Here is a 25,205-nt window from a genome sequence, read left to right as displayed (position 1 = left end):
TTTTTTTTTTTTTTGTAGTGGCTGGGGTTTGAACCCAGGGCCTTGTGCATGCAAGGCAAGCACTCTACCAACTGAGCTATATCCCCGCTCCCACCTCTTTTTTGAAACAGGGTTTTGCTAAATTGCTGAGGCTTCCCTAGGACTTGTGATCCTCCTGCCTCAGCCTCCTAAGTAGCTGTGATAACAGGTATACTCCATCATGCATGGCTGGACTGAATTCTTCAATCAATAGGAAACCACTGAGGTTCTTCAAAATAGGGAGTGGACTATTATGAGTCTAGGTTCAGGACAACCAACCTGGCAGCCTCTTACAAAGGAATGAGAACAGGGAGACTGAAGGCAAGGATATCAGTTAAGAGGCCATTAAAAGCAGAGACAAATTTTGTACGATTTCACCTATACCGGTAGCTAGAATAATCAAATTCATAAAGACAGGAAGTAGAACAGGGGTTGCCAAGAACTAGGGGGAGGAGACTTCCTGGAGTTACTGTTTAACAGGGACAGAGTTTCATTTTGGGAAAATGAAAAGTATGGAGAGGGTGGTGATAGTGGTGACAATAGTGTAAATGTACTTAATGCTACTGAACTGTACATGAGAAAAATGATGAAAATGATAATTTTTAATTGTATATATTAGTAACTTAATTTGTATATATTTCACAATTACCAAAGGAGTACAGAAGAAAGGCCATTATAACAATCTGTGTGATCCAAAGGCACAGTGGCAGTGGGAATTGAGGAAAGTGAGTAAATTAGAGAACAATTTAGTGGTGGGGCTAGCCTAGCACCTGATTAGATATGTTGCTAGGGAGAGGGAGGAGCTTACAGAAGTTTAGAGAAGCAGTTCCCAACCTTGAGTGAGCCTGAAAATCAACTACCTGGACAACCTTTAATAAAATACAGGTTACCTTATACTAGGCTTACCATACCACTCATTCAGAGTCTGAGTGACTAGAAAGATGTTGATGCTAATGCTGATAACTAAAACAGTACACACAGGATGAGGGGATTAAGGATAATGAAGATTAATTCACATTTGGCTATAGTGAAAGGATGGGACAGCACCCAGTTAGAAGGAATTAGGGCCAAGGAGAGATAATGGTTCCAGAGATCTAGCACGGAAGTTGCCAGAGGCTAGAGGATAAGTGAGAAGAAAGTGCTAAAATCAAACCCTGCACCCACCTTGTATAGAAGGGATAGAAGGAGAAAAGAAGCAATAAAAATTACATGGCTGGTAAAGAGAAATAGAAAACAGTCAGTAGTGTGCATTGTCATAGATAAAAGTGATCAAACATAAAGATTGAAGGAAGGGCCTTTCGTTTGGGTAAGAAAACACTGGTGACTCTTAAGAATTCAGATGGATTCAGAAGAGATTAAGCAGTGAAAGGAGAAATAGAAACAGCAAGCATGACCTAGTTTTTTGTTGTTGTTGTTTTGTTTTGTTTTTTCCTCAAGGAATGGCAAAAAGAAGGAGGAGCCAAGTCAGGGTTAGTCAGGTCAAGACAGGGCTTTTCCAGTTTGGGTAAACTTGATACTATTTTAGACCAGTATTTCTATGGATTCTTTGTCTGTCTCTTGTGAGACTCTGCCTGCCTACCCGTCTATTTTGGCATTCCTTCTCTTCTTCCCAGCCTTCTGTCAGTGGAATGTCCTCTTTATGGTTCATGCTCATGTCCTTAGTGACTATGCTGGAGTCTTCATTTGCCCCTCTAGGTAACTCCTGTTCCTCTACCTGCTGTCTGTGGCAGGAGACTGCCCTGAATTGATCATTTTGACAGGCTTCTCAGGTCTTCCGTTTTTGTTGCATTGGACCAATGAAGAGCCAAAGGAGGACACTGGAGAGAAAAGAGGAGGCTGGAGTGGGGCTGGAGTAGTAGTTATTCTTTCAACTCCTAGTCTGTCAGGTCACCTTAGTTTAACTTAATTGACTGACCGTCCTGCTTCTCTGAAGTCAGTCTCTACAGATCCTTCTTATGGGTCTGGTGCCACTTCCTCTCCTGGTCCCTTCAGGCCTGAGTGTGGAAACAACCACTCTGTTAATAGTCCTGTGGTACCATGCGATTTTTCCCTTGTGGTTTCCCTGTACTCTGCCCCACCCCTTTATAAATTTTCTTTGTATTAAATCCTGTACTCTTTGTTTCCTGCAGGGACCTTGAGATAGAGAATAGTCTGATCCAGTTTCATGTCTTTAAGCATCAACTATTTGCTAATAGTTCTCATATATATGTCTCTAGCCCAGACCTGTTTCCTGGACTGCAGAGTCATATTTAGTGCCTGTGAGACTGATTTTCTAATGTGTATCTCAAGTTCCTAATCTTTCCTCCTAAACCTATCAGTAGCAACTCTATTCCTTTCATTTGTTCAGGACAAAAATCTTGAAATCATCCTTGACCCTTTTTTGTCACCCAACCCCCTTATCCAGTCTGTTGAGACATCTAAGTAGATCTACTTGCAATTGAATCATAGCATCTGACTACCTCTAACCACCTTCATTCCTGTTACCCTCCTCCAACTCCTATCATCTCAGCTCTGATGGGGAGCTAGGATGAGGTTGAGGAGAACCTTGGGAGAATACTTTAATAGTGATGTCAGCATATAACTCATTCCTGTGTGGAATGCAGAGCCACATCTTCTGCCTTGAGGATAACTCAGAAACAAGCTAGCTTGCAAAAGCAAGGGGAATATGGCACCTCACATTGTTTGACCTGTTTAGTTTCACTTAAACTTACATTAAAGATCCCCAACTGGGTTAAGAAAACAATAAAAGATATAGATAAAAAGAAAATGGGACTGGGATTGTAACTCAGTGGTAGAGCAGAGCACTTGCCTCACATGTACGAGGCACTGGGTTCAATCCTCAGCACCACATGAACATAAATAAAATAAAGGTATTGTGTCCACCTACAACTAAATATATTAAAAGAAGAAAATAATGATTATATGAGGGTGGTTTTTATAAGGGAAGGTGATGAGTTCACCCAAACACATATACAGCTATAGCCTGTATCTATACTATGAAGGATCTTCAGGATAAACTCTAAAAAGCCACATAAAAGGGTGGGTTGTAGCTCAGTGGTAAGGCATAACATAACATAACACTTGCCAGCACACACGAGGTTCTGGTTTTGATCCTCAGCATCACATGAAAATAAATAAAATAAAGGTATGTGTCCATTTGTAACAAAAAAAAAAAAAAAAATTTTTTTTAAAGCCACATAAGCAGCATGCATTTTAAAATCAGATGCTGCCTAATGTCTCAGACATGGAACTCCTTGTAACCTTATTCATTAGTACCTGAATCAATTGAATCTGGGAGCCCATCCAGTACATTAAATGTTTTGAAGGCCAAACAAGATTTCAGCTTATGGCAGTTTCCAGATTTCAGAATAAGTTCTTTGTTTCTTAAAAAGTTTTTGTTTTGTTTTCTTCTGTTTGGTATAAATATATAGCCAGCTGGATACAGTGGCACATACTGCTGGGATTACAGGCATGCACTACCATGCCAGGTTCTTCCTTTCTTCTTCTTCCTCTCTTTTTTTTTTTTTTTTTTTTTTTTTCCCTCTTCTTGGGAATCAAACCCAGGACTTCACACATTGAGCTACATCTCCAGCCCCTAATGTTCTTTCTAATCACTGTAATATTCTAGAATAGGCATTTAGAATATCTTTATTTTTCCAAGTTGATAGCCCAATAGTTGATATAATGCCTTAAATGTTCAAAAATCGTATCTCTACCATGCTCTGGTGATTAGAAACTTAGGAATTTTCTGCCAAGTTATTGTGATCTAATACTGTCTTGAAAACACAGAGTTAAAGTGTCTTGAAAAGTCCAAGTCAGCTGCTCAAGGGATATACTAACTGTACTACTGCTCATTTTTCTAGGATGAAAAAATCTACTTGGTAACCTGAGGCAGCCAGTTTTATTTTTTCCACCCAGAAATACGTATATAACTGTGCAGAGAAAGTTCACAAATGTACATATGTTATATTTAAATATTGGCATTAGAATTATTGTATTCTTTAGTATAAGAAATGGATTTATTTTGCCTACTGATTAGTGTTAAAGTTTTTAACTTCTACTCTAAGTCAGAAAAAGAAAAAGAAAGACACTACTCATTATTGAATATTTGTGTGTGTCTAGAACTTTTGCTTGTTTAGTTTCTCCTATTTTGTAGATGAGGACCTCAAAACAGTTGAGTGAGGCCACACAGTTTTAAAGTATGCAAGTGCAGTTAGAATTTGAAATATGTCAGATTTCAAAGATGGAATCACCACACAGTATGGTAGAGCTGTTGACTGCTTGTAAAAGACTGTTCAAGAAAAAAAGAAAAGTGCGGGAGGAGTAGTGTCAGTATCACTAAATTTAAAAAGCAAGATGGAAAACAGTGTGTATATATATTGCCATTGTGTGAAATATGTGTACATCTATATATGTACATCTATATAGAGAGATGCACAAAATGTATGTCTGTTTTTATATAGGCTTAGCATATCTAGTATCTCTCTGGAAGACCATACAGTGATTGCCTTCTGGGATGGAACTAGGCAGCTATAAATCTGTACTTTTATTATAAACCCATTTCTATCTTCTTTTGAGTTTCATTTTATGAGCATTGTATGAGCATAGATTAATCTTCCTTCATCCAAAGATCCAAAATCCAAAAAACTCCAAAATCTGAAACTTTTTGAGCTCAAACATGATACCACAAGTTGAAAATTCCACACTTGACTTAATGTGACAATCAAAATGCAGGTGTGTTTAAACTGTTGTATATAAAATTACCTTTAAGCTATGTTTATAATGTGTATTCGAAACCTAAATTAATTTTTGTGTTTAGATTTGAGGCTCATCCCCAAAATATTCATTGTGTATATGGAAATATTCCAAAATCAGAAACACTTCTGCTCCTAAGCATTTCAGATAAAGGATATTCAACCTATATTACCTATCCAAAAGAAAATGTTTTTAAGGATTGTTGTTAGTTAGGTTTTCAGAAACATCTAATTATTTTTCATATTTACTAGTCTATTTGATAGTGAAGTTTCACAGGTTTGTGAGACTTCTAATGCTATAAAATAATACTAGCTATTATGATATTGATAAGCATTGACAATGATCTATTCAGGTTTTTAAAAGGTATGATACTATTGTAATGACCTATCTCATTAGAATTTGAAAGAGGTAGAATATTAATGTAATATGTATTATATCAATAGAGGTAATGATAATAGATTCATTTACATTCAACTTTTTTTTTTTCTTACAGTAATAGGGATTAAACGCAGGACACTCTACCACTGAACCACACCCCAGCCCACCCCCTTATTTTTTAATTAACTATTAGGGCTGTGGTTATAGCTCAGTGGCAGAGTGCTTATCTAGCATGTGTGAGGCATTGGGTTCAATTCCCAGCACTACATATAAATAAATAAATAAAATAAAGGTCCATTGACAACTAAAATAATTTTTTAAAAAATTAATTTATTTTATTTCTTTGGTTCTGGAAGTGGAACTTAGGGGGGGCTTTACCCCTGAGTTACATCCTCGGTTCTTTTTTTTTTTTTTTTGAGGGGTGCTGGGGATCGAACCCAGGGCCTTGTGCTTACAAGGCAAGCACTCTACCGACTGAGCTATCTCCCCAGCCCCTCAGTTCTTTTTTTTTTTTTAATATATATTTTAGTTGTTGATGGACCCAGTGCCTCACACATGCTAGGCTAGCCCCTAGCCCCCCATCCTCAGTCCTTTTTATTTTTTTATTTTGAGACAGAGTCTCACTATGTTGCTAAGACTGGCCTCAAACTTTGCGATCCTACTGTCTCAGACTCTTCAATAGCTGGGTTTTGTTTTGTTTTTTTTTTAGAGCTTTATAGTTATACATAGTAGGTTGGGTTCAATCATATAAGCTAAAATTTCAGTTCATAACCAAGTAGCTGGAATTTCAACTATGTATTTTTTAAAGCTATTTAAGATTTTAATAATTTTCAGTTTATCTAGTTTTTGAAAAGAAGAGTACTGTGCCTCAAAAATGATATGTCAGTCATGAGTGAAGTAAAAGAATGTATTTTATGAGTCCTAAAAGTGAACTAAAAAGAAAAATGTTTCAGATCTGGGCACAGATCCCAGTGACTCTGAAAGTCTGCAAGTTTGAGACCAGCCTCAGCAATTTAACAAGTTCCTAAGTAATTTAAGTGAGACCCTGTCTCAAAAATAAAAAGTAAAAGCACTGGGAGGTGGCTCACTGATTAAGCACATCTGGGTTCAGTCCCCAGTACCAAAAAAAGAAAGTTTCCCATCCACTAAAAGCCATATTTTAATCTGGGACTACTTTCATGGAAATGGGGTGTTTTGAATAAGCAGGGAGATCAGTTGTTTCTGCTTTGTTTTTATCTTGAATTTATTTTATTTTTGTGTAAATTTTTTTCAGAACTGTAAAATGATCTGTTTACATAGTTGTTCTCCAGTAGACTGGGCATTCCTTTAGAGCAGAATCCATGCCTCCTTTGTTCTTTCATGCTTAATGACTAGCTAATGCCTGGCACTTAATAGATGATGTTGACTGAATTGAAATGAACTAGATATACTTAGATTAGTGTGGAGAGAGAAATATAATCTGTCTTTCAGATATTTGAAAGATTTTCATGTGGAAGAGAGACTAAATCTGTCTACATGTCACTGTCACAGGAGGCATTGAATCTATCTCAAGTAGATTCATGGCTCTTGACCTTTGTTTTATACTTTGTCCTGGATTTTGCCTATATGTGATACATAATATCTTCAAGGTTATTCCTATGATGATATCACTAACATTCCATATAGTATTCTTTTTAGAGAAGAGAAAAACAGTATGAGTATAGTAGTGAGACAAGAATTATGCATAACTTTGGTTATACTCATCAGCATGCGAATGTCTATCCTATCTTGGCAGAAGAAGTGTAATTTGGTTGTTATTTTTCGTAGGAAATAAAAATACTAAAATTTTTCTTTGATTTTTGTTCATAGTAAAATTCATTCGAGAAGTAACACCATATATCAAGAAGCCATCCTTAGTATCAGACCTGCCATGGGAAGGTGCAGCTCCCCAGTCACCAAGCTTTAGTGGCAGTGAGGACTCTGGTTCTCCAAAACACCAGAACAGCACCAAGGACAGAAAGGTCATCCCTCTCAAAATGTGCTTTGCTGCTAGAAACCTAAGCATGCCGGATCTGGAAAACAGGTGAGCTGTACCTAACAAGAACATCAACATGGTACTTTTAGCTTTACAAACTTAAGGACTTGCTGAAATATATACATGACTCCATTAACTAAATTATACAAAGGAAAGCATCAATAAGAGATGAGATATTCACTTTTTAAGTTCATATTTAATTATTTCAAATATGTATACATGTATATATAGAGTAAAATTTTGAATAGACTCACATGAAACTGTTAATGGTGCTTACCCCTAGGGAGTGAAATGGGAACAAAGGGTAGAAGGAAAGTTGGCACTTCTATTCATTTTATACTTTTCTGTAGGTCTATTACTTTAAAAAAAAAATAATAAAACCTATGAACTTGAATACTTTATAATTGAAAAAACAAGTATTTTTTTGAGTCAGGCATGCGGCAGTTGCCTATAACCTCAGGAGACTGAGGCAGGAGGATCACAAGTTCAAGTCCGGCCTTAGCAACTTAGTAAGGCCCTAAGCAGTTAGTGAAACCCTGTCTCAAAATAAAAAATAAAAAGGGCAGGGAACCCAGGTCAGTGGTAAAGTGCTACTGGGTTCAATGCTTAATCCAAAAAAAAATATATATATTGTTGGGGGAGGGGGTTTCTCTGTGTTGCTTAGAATGGCCTCAAACTCCTGGGTTCAAGTGATCCTCTTGTCTTAGCTTCCCAAGGTAGCTAGTGCAGCTGGTGTGTGCCAGTTAAACAAAAAAAAAAACAAAAAAAAAAAACAAAAAAAAAAATTAAGTATCTTTTTATAAGGAAAATTCTTATATTGTAGGTGGTGTTAAGAGTCAGAGATCTGCATTATACATCTAGCTATCTCAGCTAGCAGTCTTACTCTGGCAGGTTTGCTTCTCTTGACCTGTTTCCTCTTCTACAAAGTGAGAGTTGGATTGGACTTTTTTTTTCCCCTAATGGTATTGGGAATTGAAACCAGTGATGCTTTACCACTGAGCTACATTCCCAGCCCTTTTTATTTTTTATTTTGAGATAGGGTCTCACTAAGTTGCTTAGGGCCTCACCAAGTTGCTGAGACTGTTCTCAAACTTGAGATCTTCTTGCGTCAGCCTCCTGAGTCACTGAGATTACAGTTGTGCACCACTGTGCCCAGCGTATGATGATATTTTAACTTTTGCTCCAGTTTTTTTTTTTTTTAAGAGAAAAGAAATACAGTAGAATTATGTGTAACTACTAGAATGTAAATATCTATCCTATGTGTCTTGGCAGAAAAAGTACACAGAACCATTGACAAATGGCACCTCAGTTGTAAATGTTAGGAAGATAGGCTTTGTAACTTTGACCAACCTATTTTTTTCTCTATACCTTGATTTCCTCCTGTATAAAATAAAGATTATAGGAGTATTTAATGAAAAAATGTTTGAAAAGGTGGCATGGTAAGTCCTTAAGATATTATAGCTATAGTTAGTGTCCTTAAGTAAGCTCTTTAATTTTTCTTTCCTGTTTTCTCTGTAAAATGGACATAATGCCTTTCAACTTGACGCTTTAGAACTACTTCAAGGACAAAGGTGCCAAAAACATATATTATAGAAAAGACAGCCTTTTTAACAAATGGTTCTGAGAAAACTGGTTATCCATATATAGAAGAGTGAGACTAGACCTTTACCTCTTACCCTGCACAAAAGTCACATGGGATCAAAGACCTAGGAGTTAGACCAGAAAGTATGCAACTCATAAAAGAAAATGTAGGATCAACACTCTAACATATAGGTATAGGCAATGACTTTCTCAATAGGACCCTGAAAGCTTAGGAAATAATACCAAGAATTAATAAACGGAATGCTTCTGCATGCAAAGGAAACAATTAAAAATATGAAGAGAACCCACAGAATGGGAGAAAATCTTTGCTAACAAGCTACTTTTTTTTTTTTTTTTTTTTTAAATTGGCACTGGGGATTGAACTCAGGGGCACTCAACCACTGAGCCACATCCCCGGCTTATTTTGTATTTTATTTAGAGACAGAGTCTCAATAAGTTGCTTAGTGCCTCCCTTTTGCTGAAGCTGACTTTGAACTTCCAGTGCTCCTGTCTCAGCCTCCCAAGCTGCTGGAATTACAGGCATGAGCCACTGTGCCCAACTTGCTAGCTACTCTTCTGACAGAGGATTAATATCCAAAATTATAAAAAGAACTCAGAAAATTTAACAGTTAAAAAAGAAAAACTAATGAATGGGCAATAACTCAATTAATGAATGGACACATCTCAAAAAAGAGATACAAATGACCAACAAATGTATGAAAAAATGGTCAACATCTTAAGCAATAGGAAAATGGAAATAAAACTCCACTGAGATTTTATCCCATTCCAGTTAGAATGGCAGTCATCAAGAATGTAAACAATAATAAATGCTGGAGAGGATGTGGAAGAAAAAGAACACTTTTACACTGTTGGTGGAATTGTAAATTAATGCAGCTACTGTGAAAATCAGTATAGAAGTTCCTCAAAAGACTAGGAATGAAACCACCATATGACCTAGTTATACTACTCCTCAGTATTTTTATTCTGAAGAATTAAAGTTAGCCTATTATAGTGATAGATGCATACCCATGATTATAGCAGCACAATTCATAGTAACCAAACACCAACCGAGGTATCCATCAGTGGATGAATGGATAAAGAAAATGTGGTATATATACACAGTGGAGTTTATTCAATCATAAATATGCACAAAATTGTGTCATTTGTAGGAAAATGGATGGAACTTGAGAACATTATGTTAAGTGAAATAAGCCAAATTCAGAAAGTTAAAGGTCATGTTTTTTTCTCATATGTGGAAATTAGAGAGAAAAAGGTAAAGAATGGTTGGGAGCATCTCATGAAAATCAAAGGGAGATCAGAAGAGTAGAGGAAAGGGCCAGGGAGAGGGAAAGGGGAAATATGGGGAATGATATTGACCAAATTATACTGTTAAATTGTGTGCATGTATGAATATGTAACAATGAATCCCACTATTATATATAATTATAATTTACCACAGAAAATTATGTATCTGAAACTGGGGAAAAAAAGAATTACTGCAAGAATAAGTAAGATAATATCTATAAATCACTTGGAGATTTTTGGTCCTTAATATTCTCCAGCTCTTAAATGTCAATTTGTTTTTCTTTTCTTTTGTATTGATAGTCACTTGAGCTATTTCCAGTTTGGAGATAGTTATTATAAACACATACTATTTTTTTTTTTTTTTTGTGATGGTACTGGTGATTGAACCCAGGGCCTCATGCATGCTAAGCAATCACTCTACCACTGAGCTTCATCCCCAGCCCCCAGTCCTCCCCCTACAACCTTTCTTTTAATTTTGAGACAGGGTTTTGCCAAGTTGCTGGGGCTAGCCTCAAACTTATGATCCTCCTGCCTCAGCCTCCTGAGTAACTGTGATTACAGACATGAGCCACTACACCCAGCTATTATGAATGTATTTTTACAAGTCTTTTGTGGTCATACATTTTTGTTTCACTTGGATAAATTCATAGGAGTGAAATCATTAAGTCCAAGAGTAGGTGTATGTTTTGTTTTATAAGAAACTGCCAGCTGTGCTTGGTGATGTACTCTGGTAATCCCAGAGGATGGGCGACTGATGCAGGAGGATCCCAAGTTCAAAGCCAGCCTCAGCAACTTAGTTGAACCCTGTCTCAAAATAATAAAAAGGGCTAGGAATTTGATTCAGTGGTTAAGTGCCCCTGGGTTCTATCCCTGATACAAAAATAAAAAGGAAAGAAACTCCCGAAACTTCCTTCCAAATTGGTTGTGCCTTTTTATGTTCCCACCAATAATGTATCAAAGTTCCCATTGATTACTTCTTTACCAACCTTGCGTCTTTTTAATATCAATCATTCTGGAGGGTGTTTAGCAGAATTTGTTGTGGTTCACTTTTCATTGTTATGTAAAGGCTTTACTTCTAACCATAAAATTATTTTAGATTAGAGAGCAACTTAACTATTTTGATTTGGTTCTATTACATAGAGCTGAAAAAAGTTCTGAAGTGGGAGGAGGAAGTTTGTAACTATTTCCTCCTCTCTTCTCTGGACCCAATTACTCCCCTTTCCCAGTTTGAATTTTCACTACCTCACTAGATGGTTCTGATAATTTATAAGTGTTTCATTCAACCTGAAAGCTAAATAATAATGATGAAGTCCGGGGAGAGAACATGAGCTGGTTCCTTTGCAAACAGCATTGTAGACAGTTGACATTTAGCAAGATCAAAATGTTCTTAAAATGTTGCTTTTCGGGGGCTGCAGTTGTGGCTCAGTGGCAGAGCATTTGCCTAGCATGTGTGAGGCACTGGATTTGATTCTCATCATCACATATAAATAAATAAAATAGAGGTCCATTGACAACTAAAAAAAATTTTTTTTTAAATGCTGCTTTTCAGAAATCTAAGTCTGTCTTTTGCACTGTTTCACAATGTCTTGGTCATCTTCACACTGGCTATTTTCCATGTAAAGATGAATTTTGAATTTATGACAAAGTTATGTTACTAAATTGAGCACACAAATTATGTCAAATACTCTACTAAACAAAAGAAATAAAGTATGTTGAACTTAAAAGAATCCTATGCTTTTATGTATCTAACATTGATTTGATTTTTCTGATCAAAATAAAATTGCATTTCTCAAATTCTTGGTGGTTTGAGACTAAAACTTTTCACATTGTATAGCTGTTTCCTCTTCTCTTCTTTGGGCCCAATTACTGGCAGACTGCCTCCACATTTTTATTAGCAGAGTTTTCGTTTGAATTTTTAAAACAGCACTAGGCTGTAGGCATTACTCTGTCCCTCTTCTCAGTTTTAGGGACTTCTTCAAAGGCAGATTTTTCTGCATCCTAGACTCACAAATACTATTTTGGAGTTTCTTCTCATTTAATTCCCTATTTTCATAATGCCTTTTCAAGAAACTGCAAAAGTGATCCTGCCCTGGGAAATAACTTACTACCTATTTTCATCTTTGAACCCTGTGGTCCTACTGTTTACTCCTGTTTAAACTTGCTTAGTTTTATAACAGCTTTATTTTTCATTCTTACAGTTATTAATAATGAGTATCTTTTTTAGGTGGGAAGGGTACCAGTGATTGAACTCAGGGGCACTCAACCACTGACCCACATCCCCAGCCCTTTTTCATATTTATTTAGAGGCAGGGTCTCACTGAGTTGCTTAGGGCCTCACTACATTGCTAAGACTGGCTCTGAACTCACCATCCTCTTGCTTCAGTTTCCTGAGCCACTGGGATTACAAGCATGCCCTTTTTTATTTTGAGATAGGGTCTCACTGAGTTACTGAGGTTAATCCCAAACTTTCAATCCTTCTGCCTCAGCTTCCTAAATCACTGAAGTTACAGGTATGTGCCATTGTGTCTGCACAACCAGCCACTTTATATTAGTGGCACGCTTTATTCCCACTTTTGAAGGTAACTGGTACCACCAATTTCCCAGACTATTAGGGATTATGTAACACAAATTAGCTGGAATTTGTCAGACTTTTCTGAAAAGTCATTTGACTCCCTTGTCTTCTTGCCAGTTTCTAAAATATTGCTATAATTTTTCCTTTCCTATTCTTCCTGAGTTGGTAGGTAATATTATGCTTTTAAAAAATCCTCTTTAAATTTGATGAAGACTTCTTACCTTCAATACAAAAAAACACAATTCATAAAGAAAAAATTGACAGGTTGAACTTAAAATTTAAAATATCTTCTGCAAAAGACATTCTAAGAGAATGAAAAAACAAGCCACAGATTAGGAAAAAATCTTTGCAAAATACATGTAATAATACATATAATAAATGGGCTAGAAAAAAATCTAAATAAATGAAATATGCAATTCAAAAATAAGAAAACTCAATAAAAAAGGGTTAACAGGCCAGGCAATGTGGCACACACCTGCAATCCCAGCAACTCTGGAGGCCAAGGCATGAGGATCACAAGTACGAGGGCAACCTCAGCAATTTACTGAGGCCCTTAAGGAAAGCAACTAATGAGACCCTGTCTCAAAATAAAAAATAAAAAGGGCTGGCGATGAAGCTCAGTGGTAAGGCACCATGCCTAGCTGAACAATTATTACATGTCAGTTAAAAATAAAATTAAAAATCAGTGAAAAGAGACTTAGGAAGTTGAGGCAGGAGGATCCCAAATTTGAGACAAGCCTTTGCAACTTAGTGAGACCCTTTCTCAAAATAACAAATAAAAATGAACTGGAGATACGGCTCAGTGGTAAAGTGCCCCTGGGTTCTATTTCCAGTATAAAAACAAACAAATATGATTAAAAGATAATCCCTTTTTGCTGTTGTTTTTAATTGGATTTCAGAAGGAATAAAATAGTTGTATATGCTTCATTGCCATCTTATGTAGGAATTTTTGGAAATACTTTTTAAGATTAGTATAAGTAATAAAATATAAAATAACTTGCTTTTGGCTTATAGTCAAATGTTACCTCATAAACTAGCATTGTATTTTATGGATAACTTCTTATCATTAAGTAGATTTACCCTAAAATAAGCTTAGCTACTTTAATTGCTATTTGAGCAGTTTCTCAGAATAATGAACTCAATACAAGGATTAAAACAAAGATGAGGGCTGGGGATATAGCTCAGTTGGTAGAGTGCCTGCCTCGCAAGCACAAGACCCTGGGTTCAATCCCAAGCACCGCAAATAATAATAATAATAATAATAATAAGGAAAACAAAGATGACACTCCCCTTTAGTGCAGTGTTTTATTATTATAGTATTATGTGCTGTTTTAGTTTTATTTGTTCACTTACGTCGTTACTTATTTGAGATGGGATCCCACTATGTTGGTCTAAGACCAGTGTCTAGTACAGTATCTACCATTACAATACAGGATCAATAAATGTTTATTTAAGAGAGGATAAACCAACCAGAGTTCAAATGAGAATGAATGTTTGCCATATAAAAAGTAGCAGCTTAAAATATTTTGAATTGTGAAGGGTTTAAAAATATGGCAGAAGAGAATTCCAGCTTCAAGGCAGAAATCAGAGCACACTTGTCAATTGCTTATCTTCGACAGGTAGAGCAGAATCTGATGACAGTGCTTCAAAGCAACAAATAACAATCTCCTCTTGATCACTAATAGTTTGTCAATTTCTAGCCTACCAGGGGAATCACTCCTAACAGCTTTTCCTTTTTCCATTTTGAAAGATGTATGTATGTATGTAGAACACAGAACACATTAAAAAGTTCTTTTAATTTCTAAAAGTTACTCTTGACATAAAGATTGTTCTTAGTTAAGCATTAACTAATGCAGAACAGCTGTAGTGTTGACAGTCTCTTAACTATTTTTCTGCCAAACTCAGTAGATAATTTTATCATATGATGTTACCCATACACTAAAAGAATTGCAGATTTTCATATTCTTCTGTTTCCTTCTTTCTTACTTCATGTAGCTTTAGTGTTAATTTCATCATCTTATTTGTCAATTTTTGTTTTTTTTAAATACCTGGCAATACCTTATACCAGGATTATCTTAGTAATTTAAAATACCATTTCTTTATTTACAAGTGTACCTATGACATTCAGCCAGCGTACTTTGCACTTCTTAGACATGAAAACCAAAGCAAAGCCAAGTGTTCTACTAAAGACCCTAATAGTTTCCTTTGTCCTAACTCCTTACATTAACATACAGTACATCCTACAGTTTCTGGTGATTACATTTCCATGTGTGATTTTCTTTGAAATTGTACTCTAGGAAATTAAGAGAAAGTGTCTTTCTGTGAGGAATGTATAATTAAATTTGCAGTTATGCATGTTAAACTCTGGTAGGTGTGATGACTTCTGACCTAGCTCACATTTTTCTTTTCTATTTTTACACAGATTGATAGAGCTACATTCTCCTGATAGCAGGAACACGTTGATCCTCCGCTGCAAGGATACAGCCACAGCACACTCCTGGTTCATAGCTATCCACACCAACATAATGGCTCTCCTCCCACAGGTGTTGGCTGAGCTTAATGCCATGCTTGGTGCAACTAGTACAGCAGGAGGCAGCAAGGAAGTCAAGCACATTGCCTGGCTGGCAGAACAGGTAGGCTGAAAAGAAGAGCAGAGTCTCATTGGTCCCCCATTCAGAGTCAGAATTGTTGTCCTATTGCATTTATCTGTAATATTTATCTTGCAGTTAGGTCCTGAATGTCTACCGTGCAAATCTTTGTTTGAGTCAGGTATGTTGGTACACATTTGTGCAACTTGAGAGGCTGAGGCAGGAGTATCACAAGTTTGAGGCCAACAATTTAATGAGACCCTACCCCAAAATAAAAAGGGGTTGGGGAATTCAGATATGGTGGTGAATACCTGTAATCTCAGCAGCTCAGGATGGTAAGGCAAGAGAATTCCAAGTTCGAAGTCAGCCTCAACAACTTAGCAAGATCCTATCTCAAAATGAGGATAAAAAGGACTTGGGATGTGCTGAGTTATAAAGCACCCCTGGGTTCCATCCTCAGTATCAAAAAAAATTAAAATTAAAGAAAAAAATGATTCATTCTGTGGCTACTAAAGCCTCAGTTTCTTCCTGGATATTGGCAGATGTCTTAGTTCCTTTACATAGAGCTGTCTGAATTTATTGTTATACTTTAAAACTACCACAAAGTATATGTGCATTTATAATTTTGATAAATATTGCCAAGTTATCTTCAGTTGGGGTTGTAATAATTTAGTTTTCCACCAGAAATGTTTGAAAATTGCCAGACTTTTAAGTGAACTTAATTGGGTTTCTTCTAAAAAGGAAAAAAGTAAAGCCACCGATTCATCACAACTGCTTTTTATGTACTATATTTACATGTAGTTCCACAACTCACTTGAAGACAGGAGCACACTTTTTCCCAAATCCTTTTTGCTTCCAGAGAACTTAACCTAGTGGTTTGTGTATACTCAATCGTTTTGTTTTCTTTGTCTACATACATACATATAAAAAGCAAGCAAATAAGTCACTAATTTTTAATTAAAATATTTATAAAATATTGTCTAAGAATACAAGTTAGGAAATAAATTTAAGAGAAGTTTCATCCATCCTAAAGACATTTCTGCTAATTTGAACTGTTTCTAAAATACTCTTTATTTTTATTTTTTATTTATATATATATTTTTTGGTTGTGGGAATTGAATTCAGTGAGCTACATCCCTAGTCCTTTTTATTTTTCATTTTGTAACAGGGTCTCACTACGTTGTTTAGGGCCTTGCTAAGTTGTGGAGATTGGCTTTGAACTTGGGATCCTCCTGTATCAACCTCCAGGGTTGCTGGAATTGCAGGGGTGCACTACCACACCTGACTTGATTTTCACTCTTTGAAGTAGTTTTATGGGTTACCCAAGTCAAATTTCATTCTCAGAATATGGTGTTCAAACAAGACTGAATGCCATTTCTCAGAAGTATTATAAAGAGTTCACATATCTAATAAACATTGAACTAGGTAAATACCAACCCCTTTCTTCCTATAGGGTTGATTAATATGAGTATGAAAATGATCAAGAAAAATTTGGATCATGTAATCTGTTTAATGTTGGCAAATACTTCTTTTTGCAAAGGTGTATTTCTTGAAAAGCTTATATATAAATGATAAATGAAACTTTTGCACTTAGAAAAGATATTTATTTTAGACAGAGAAATTAGAAAGGATGCTGGGTGCAGTGGTGCACACCTGTAATCCCAGTGGCTAAGGAGGCTGAGGCAGAAGGATAAAGAGTTGAAACCCAGCCTCAGCAACTTAGCAACAAGTCCCTAAGTAACTTAGTGAGATCCTGTCTCAAAATAAAATATGAGGGCTGGGGATGTGGTTCAGTGGTTAAACATCCCTGGGTTCAATCCCTGGGACCAAAAAAGAAAGAAAGATATTAGAAAGGATCATTTGTTTAAATTTTTTCTCCTTATCTTTTTTCATTCACATTGTCAAACATTGAGTTTACTTAAAGCAGGAAATACATATATTACACATATTTGATAACCAATAAAAAATCTGTTCTATGTACAGGAATTTCCATCTTTTTATTGATACTGATTTTTATGTGACTGATATTTTACCATTTATTAGTTATATTCTTTTTTAAAAATTATTCATGTTCACATATCTTCATTGACAAATAATAATTGCATATATTTTTGGGGTTCCAAATGTGGTGTTTAAATATATGCATATATTGTGAAATGATCAAATTAGGCTAATTAACATATTCATTATTTCAGATATTTATAAATTCTTCATGGTGTAAACACTTAAAATCCTCTCTTAGCTATTTTTAAATATATAATAAATTATTAACTGTAGTTACTATGCTATTCAGTAGATCACTAGAACTTAATCCTCCTAACTGAAACTTTGTACCCTTTTACTAACATCTTTCATTTTCTCATGTACTCCTTGTCCCATAGCCTCCAGTAACCACCATTCTAGTCTTTACTTCCGTGAAATCAACTTTTTTTAAGATTCTGCATATACGTGAGATAATACAATATTTGTGTCTGTGCCTGGTATATTTCACTAGAGATTATGTCCTCCAGTTTTATCCATGTTGTTGCAAATGACAATTTACTGCTTTCTTAAGACTTTATATAGATTCTTTTATGTATATGTACCTCATTTTCCTCATTCATTCATCATTGAAGAACACATAGGTTGATTCCGTGTCTTGGCTGTTATGAATAATGTTCCAGTAAAAGGGGGAGTGCAGACTGATTTCAAATATTTAAGTAAATACCCAGAAGTAGTACTTCTATTTTTAGGTTTTTGTTATGGTTTTTGTTTGTTTGTTTGTTTATACTGGGGATTGAACCTAGGGGAGCTTAACTACTGAGCCACATCTCCAGCCCTTTTTATTTTTTATTTTGAGATATGCTAAATTACTGAGGCTGGCTTTGAACTTACAATCCTCCTGCCTCTGCCTTCTGAACAGCTGGGATTATAGGTGTGTACCACCGTGTCTGGCTTACTTTTAGGTTTTTCATAATGACCATAACAAATTTACTTCTCATCAACAGTGTATGTGGGTTCCCTTTTCTTTATTTCCTTGCCCGTGCTTACTGTCTTTCATCCTTTTGATAATAGGCAGTTTTACAGATGTGATGTGATATGTAATGGTGGTTTAATTTGCATTTCCCTGATGATTAGAGATGTTGAGCATTTTTGTCTTGTAATTGTTGATCATTTATATGTTTTTGTTTGAGAAATGACTGATCAAGTCTTTACCTTTGTGTGTATATGCATGGTGTTGGGGTTTGAACCCAGGACCTCACACATGGGAGGCAAATACTTTGCCCATTTTTTTAATGGAGTTATTTTGTTGTTAATGAATAGTTTGAGTTTCTTATATATTTTTGATATTAACCTTTTATCTAATAAAGGATTGGCAAATATTTTCAATCTGTGGGTTGTTTTTTTTTATTCTGTTTATTGTTTACTTTGCTGTGCAGAAGATTCTTAATTTGATACACTCCCATACTTTTGCTTTTGTTGCCTGTGTTTTTGGGGTCTGGTTATATTCTTAAAAGGAAATTTTCTTTTAGTTCACCAAAGGGAAGTCATGTGTTACCTATATAATTAGGTTTTTTAAAAAGCACTTAGGTTTTGTTTGGTTTGGTTCAGTTTGTTTTTGTTTTTGGTACTGGAGATTGGTACCCAGGGCATTTAATCACTAATCCACATCCCCAAACGTTTTTATCTTTTATTTTGAGACAGAGTCTCACTAAGTTGCTTAGGGCCTTGCTACGTTGCTGACTGGCCTTGCACTTATAAACCTCCTGCCTCAGACTCCAGAGTCACTGGGATCACAAGCATGCACCACTGCCCCTAGCAGCACTTTGGTACTGATGAGAAAATCTAAGACAATCAAAGAAAAGCTTTGTTCCTGCTTTGTTCGTGATAAATGGCATATTGGACAAAGAGTCAAATTAGGAACATATACACTAAATTGGGATTAGTGGAATGGTTTTTGTTCTTTGTTTTCTACTGTAATAAAGAACAGAAGTATATCATCTTTCAGAAAAAAAAAAAAAAAAAAGATCATTTAGGGCTGGGGTCGTGGCTCAGCAGTAGAACCCCTCTTAGCATGTGTGAGGCACTGAGTTCAATCCTCAGCACCACATAAAATTAAATAAATAAAATAAAGGTATTGAGTCTATCTATAAATAAAAAACATTTTAAAAACCATTTAAGGGTTGAGGAATTTAAAGAATGAGTAGTAGCGAATAGTTTTTTTTTTTTTTTTTTTCCTTTAGTGCTATCCATCTCTGTTTATTAGAAAATAAAATTTGGAAAAGATCGTTGTTTGGCCAGGTATATGTATGTGTGGGTGTTGAAACACAAACAAATTGAAACCCTAACATTAGTATCCCTTTTTACTCTAGCCAAAAACTCAGTAATGGAGCCCCAAGGCTGCTTATGCTGATACCACAATCCAAAACACATACCATATATAGCAGGAAGCATTTTTGACTCCACTGAAAGCAAACAGTATCCTTAAAAGTTAAGGCACATAGATGAACAGAATAACTAAAATTGAGATTTCATTTTTCTCCAATGGTGAATAGAAGAGGGAAAAGTTATTATCTATTATCTAAGGACTTAAAAGATCTAAGGGATACAAATTTTTTAAAAGATTGTTAGTTAAATTTGATATTAGCATTTATCCTTTAAATCTCAAAATACCTTTTTTGGGGAAAAAATACATTTGATTTAGATTTTCCAAATACATATATTATGGTCTACCCTTCAAAATGTCTCTTGTAACTTAGGGAAGAGTGTTTTAAAAATCAGATTATTTCTAATAAAAAACTGTGGAAAGAGAAAAAAATGAGATTATTATTATTATCTTCCTCTTAGGAAGACAAATTTTACATTATTTTCCCTATTGAAAGGAACAAGATTTAGTAGTGAACATAACATAGAGATCCCTTTGGGGTGTCTATGTTATGTTCCAGTGTAAAAAAATTGTAAGCATCTGCTGGGCATGGTGGCGCATACTTGTAATCCCAGGGGATCGGGAGGCTAAGGCAGTAGAATCACAAGTTCAAAGCCAGCCTCAGCAACTCAACGAGACCCTGTCTCTAAATAAAATATAAAAAAGAGTTGGGGATGTGGCTCAGTGAGCTCAATGAGTGCCCCTGTGCTCAATCCCTGGTACAAAAAAAAAAAAAAAAAGTAAGCACCTAAGAGAACCAACCTCTTTAGAGTTGATATTCACCCTCCAGATATTGTGGAGTTACTGATAAACTAATAAAGAGGCTTAGAAAATTAAGATTCACTGATAAGAATAATTATTTCTACAATATTTTGCTTGATTTTGAGAGTCAGGTCATGTTTTTTGTTGTGTTCAGTATGTAGTATAACATGAGTCTCTTCACTGGCAAGAATTTATTTCCCGCTCCTGGATTTAGCTCCTGGCTCTGGTTAGGAGAAGAGAGACCCAGTGGTAGATATTATAACACAGAACCAACTTGGCAGGGTGGTGCACACCTGTAATCCTAGCAACTCGGGAGACTGAGGCAGGAGGATCACAAGATCCAGGCCAGATTCAGCTGTTTAGTGAATTCCTGTCTCAAAATAAAAAATAAGGGGCTGGGGAGATAGCTCAGTTGGTAGAGTGCTTGCCTTGCAAGCACAAGGCCCTGGGTTCAATCGCCAGCACCCAAAAAAATTAAAATAAAATAAAAAAATAAAAAGTGGCATGGTGGCACATACTTTCAGTGACTTGGGAGGCTGAGGCAGGAGGATCATGAGTTCAAAGCAAGCTTCAGCATCTTAGCCGGGCCCTAAGCAACTCAGTTGAGATCCATTCTCTAAAAAAATACATAAAAAGGACTGGGGATATTGCTCACTGGTTAAGCACCCCTAGGTTCAATTCCTAGTACGGGGGGCCAGGCAGGGAGAATGGGGATGTAGCTCAGTGGTAAAGCACCCCTGGGTTCAATACTCAGAACCAAAACAAAACCACAGGACCAAAACCATTCAGGCCACTTGAGGATTATAAATGTATCCTTAAGATGTTCTGCCATGTCCAGATTACCTTCAGAAATCAAGAGGAAAAAAAAAATGAAAAGTGGCTCTGAAGACAATTCTTTAAGAGACAAGTGATTCATCAACTTGAAATCTCCTTGAAACAGGCAGTGATGGTGAGCTAAAGAATCAGTGTTAAATACAGTTTATTTAAGCAGTCCCTGATCAAAGGTCTCATCTGAGGAGGGCCAAAAGTTTTGATGATGACAGGGCTTTTCTTCTTTTTGGGGTGGGGGATGCTACTAAGGATTGAATCCAGGGGTACTTTACCAGTGGGCTGCACCCCCAACCCTTTTTATTTTTTATTTTGAGACAGGGTGTTGCTAAGTTGTTTAGGGTCTCGCTAAATTGCTGAGGCTGACCTCGAACTTAATGATCCTCCTGTCTCAGCCTCCCAAGTTGCTAGGATTACAGGCATATACCACTATGCCCAGCTAACAGGGCTTTTCTTGAACATAATCTTTTGCTTTTTTTTTTTTTTTTTTTTTTTTTTTTTTTTTTTTTGTCTCCAATGGATCCTTGATAATATGCATACACACTTGTTTTCCTACTCCCCCTGACCCCTTGCAGTACTGGGGATTGAACCCAGGGGTGTTCTCCACTGAGCTACATTCCAGCCCCTTTTATTTTTTGTTTTGAGAGGATCCTCCTAAGGTTGGCCTTGAACTTATGATCCTCCTGCTTCTGTTTCCCAAATCCCTGGGATTACGTGCATGTGCCATCATACCCAACTTTTTCTTACATTTTTAAACCCTTACATAGATAACAGAGCTTTATACAGATAAATGAAGTGGTGGTACATTCAAAGCTGAAAAATACATTTCCTAAAATAAAAGAACTCTTACATCTGTGTTTTCCAAAATACAACATAGTAGATCATGATCAGTATTTTTTTATTGGTTCTTTTTAGTTACACATGACAGTAGACTCTGTTTTGATATAATTATACAAGCATGAAACATGATTCTAATTAGGACCCCATTTTTGTGGATGTACACAATGGTGGGATTCACTGCTGTTTTCATATATGTATATGATCAGTATTTTTTTTTTTTTTTCAGTGCTGGGGATTAAACCCAAGCACTCTACCATCTGAGTTATATCCACCCATGATCAGTATTTTTTTTTTATTGTAAACAAATGGGATACATGTTGTTTCTCTATTTGTACATGGAGTCAAGGCATACCATTTCTGTAATCATAAATTTACATAGGGCAGTGTTGTTTGATTCATTCTGTTATTTTTTTTCCCTTCCCCCCCACCCCTCCCACCCCTCTTTTCCCTCTATACAGTCCTTCCTTCCTCCATTCTTGCCACCCTCCTTATCCCTAACCCTAAACCTCACCCTAACCCTAACGCTAACACCTCCCACCCCCCATTATATGATCAGTATTTTTTTAAAAATAAAATAGAAATTATCAGAGTTCATTGTACAAAATAATGTTACCTCAGAATATATTCCAAAATATTTTGGAAAATAGAACATTTACTTGTGTGTGTAGATTGTATTGAAATGTAAAATTTATTTCTTACTGCATGTTTTGATCAAAAGCATTTGAAAAATGTTGCTATTTAGATTATATAGACTGGAATTGGGATTGTGGCTCAGTGGTAGAGCACTTGCCTAGCATATAAAGGGCACTGGGTTCAATCCTCAGCGTAACATAAAAAATAAAGGTATATAGACTTACTTCAAAGGAAGATTTTCTTCGCTAATAGTTGAAATAGGTAGCAGGAGTTTCTGTCTTGTACTTAGATGTTATTCATACATCAGATATACTGAAACTTTTATCATTTTGAACACATTACTATGTATTTCATTATAATTAATACTCACTCACTATGGAATGGAGGAACTATGTCATATCACTAGATCGTAACTTGCTGGGGGGAGCTTTTTCAAATAGACACACCACCTTACACCTCACAGTGAAGAATCCCTACCAGTGGGAAGGAACCTTATGGGGATGTTTTCTGTATCTCAAGTCTGGTTAGGAGAAGGAAACAAAATGGAGACCCACTATGTTAATACACCACTGAAGAAATTTTTACAGAGACATATTATTAGCTCTGATTCTAGATTTCACCATTGTAACAGGCAAAACTAGATGGTGGGAGACAACAATGGAGACCTGTCCTCATGGCTGTGACCGAGAAAGACTTGCTGCTTTATGATTGTATGCCATGGACAAGAGATGCCTGGGCATCACCGTGCCATAGCTACCCTCTTGTTGCTACAAGGTAAGACTAAAGACCAAAAAAAAAAAAAGAAAGAAAGAAAGAATCTAAATCTACTAACAAATTTTAATGTGAGTTCTGTTATCTTAGGTCATAAGATAACATTTAAGTAGCTGAGATAGTTGATGTAGACAAAAAATTTTATAACCTGTTTATCGTTTTGCAGCTCCTAGCTCTGAATAAAGTATTCCTATCACTAGTATTTTTCTTTGCCCCTTTTAAATTGTTGAAGCAACTTCCTAATCACTCCCTTCAAGATTTGCTTAGTCATAGAGATAATAGGGTTTTTTCTTTATTTTATTGACTGTGAGTAGAAAACCACTGATATTGTAGAAGCCTTTTGACTGGGTGATGAAATCATTTAAAACTAAATGTGGTACCATGAATAAACCACACAATTTAACCAAAATATTTTCACTTCTCTTCCTAATATAAGAAACATATCATTTTGATTCCATCAAACATTGTTTTGACCTAAAGCAACAGAATATTTTCAGCATGCCATATGTGGGGAGTTGGAAGAGAATTAGAATACAGAAATTTAGATTTGGGGGGGCCAGGATGTCTTAAAGTATATAACTGTAAAACTAGAAAGCATATTCAAATTCACTTTTACTTGGACTTAAAAAAGAATCAAGTGTTAGGCTCTGAATGTAGCTCCGTGGTAAAGTGCTTGCTTAGTGTGTGTGGTGAGACCCCCGGTTCAATCCCCAGCACGGCCACGAAAAGAAGAAAAAAAAAAAGAACCAGGTGTTGAAATAACTCAAAAACCACACATTACCAAAGAGTTCCACAGAAAAGTGATAGTGAAAGAGCAAAATGATGGAACTGTCTGGTATATCCATAGGGAACAAAGTATTTCCTGCTTTGAGTAGAGATAAAGATTTGCATTACAAGACTTGGACTTTATATATAGAGTCTCCTTCAACTTGCCAAGTTCTTTTACATGTATTGTTCTTTTTATGAAAATGTAATTTTCATGTAACTTTCCAGAAGTATCTCTATAATTTAGCTGTAACTCCTAGATCACAGAATAAAGATAAAGGATCTTTTGAGCCTCAGAATTAGAGGCATGCGGGGCTGGGAAGATAGTTCAGTTGGTAGAGTGCTTGCCTTGCAAACACAAAGCCCTGGGTTCGATTCCCCAGCACCGCAAAAAAAAAAAAAAAAAGAATTAGAGGCATGCTCTCCTTAATGCCTTCAGGGCAAAAGAGACCTGCAGAAGACTGAATTTAACTATCAGTTTCTTTGCAGTTTATTTATACAAACTAAGTTATAATCTCATTGAAGTCAGGAACTATTACTTAGTCATTTTAGGACTTCCTATGATGCTTTGCATATAATAGGCTACCAATAAATCTTATTTAAGTTCTTATACTTAAATTGTAGTTACTTTTTCACAGTACATTGGGAACATGACAGGAATCCTACAAAAATATGTGGATATGTTTCAGTAGTTATAATTAGAGCAATTAAGTTCATATTTTCCAAAGATTTAGAACTTGTAAATATGACTCTGGAGATGTCTTAAGTTTAAATTTTGTGGAAGAGTCTTACACTCTAGTTCTGATAAAACAAAGAGGGTAGCTTTAGGCTTAAACATCTTTTTTTCCTTTTTAGTGGTACCTGGGGCCTTGCACACATGCTAGGAAAGTGCTCTACCACTGAGTTACATCACCAGCCTTTCTTTTATTTTTTTATTTTTTTGATGGGAGGGTGGTGAAAGGGGATTGAACTCAGTAGTGCCTTACCACT

General features: G+C 36.0%; 1 protein-coding gene across 1 annotated transcript in view; it reads left to right on the top strand.

The window, feature by feature from the left end:
• Positions 1-25,205, top strand: part of Sntb2 (syntrophin beta 2) — an 88,987-nt gene that overhangs the window by 45,210 nt on the left and 18,572 nt on the right. The window contains exons 2-4 of the mRNA XM_047529389.1: positions 7,000-7,213; positions 15,046-15,256; positions 23,311-23,453. Coding sequence (XP_047385345.1) covers positions 7,000-7,213; positions 15,046-15,256; positions 23,311-23,453 — 568 coding nt within the window. The remainder of the gene's footprint in view (positions 1-6,999; positions 7,214-15,045; positions 15,257-23,310; positions 23,454-25,205) is intronic.

This window comes from Sciurus carolinensis, chromosome 16 (genome assembly GCF_902686445.1).
Source record: "Sciurus carolinensis chromosome 16, mSciCar1.2, whole genome shotgun sequence".
In the NCBI taxonomy this organism is placed as follows: domain Eukaryota; kingdom Metazoa; phylum Chordata; class Mammalia; order Rodentia; family Sciuridae; genus Sciurus; species Sciurus carolinensis.
This window is presented reverse-complemented; position numbering and strand designations above follow the sequence as displayed.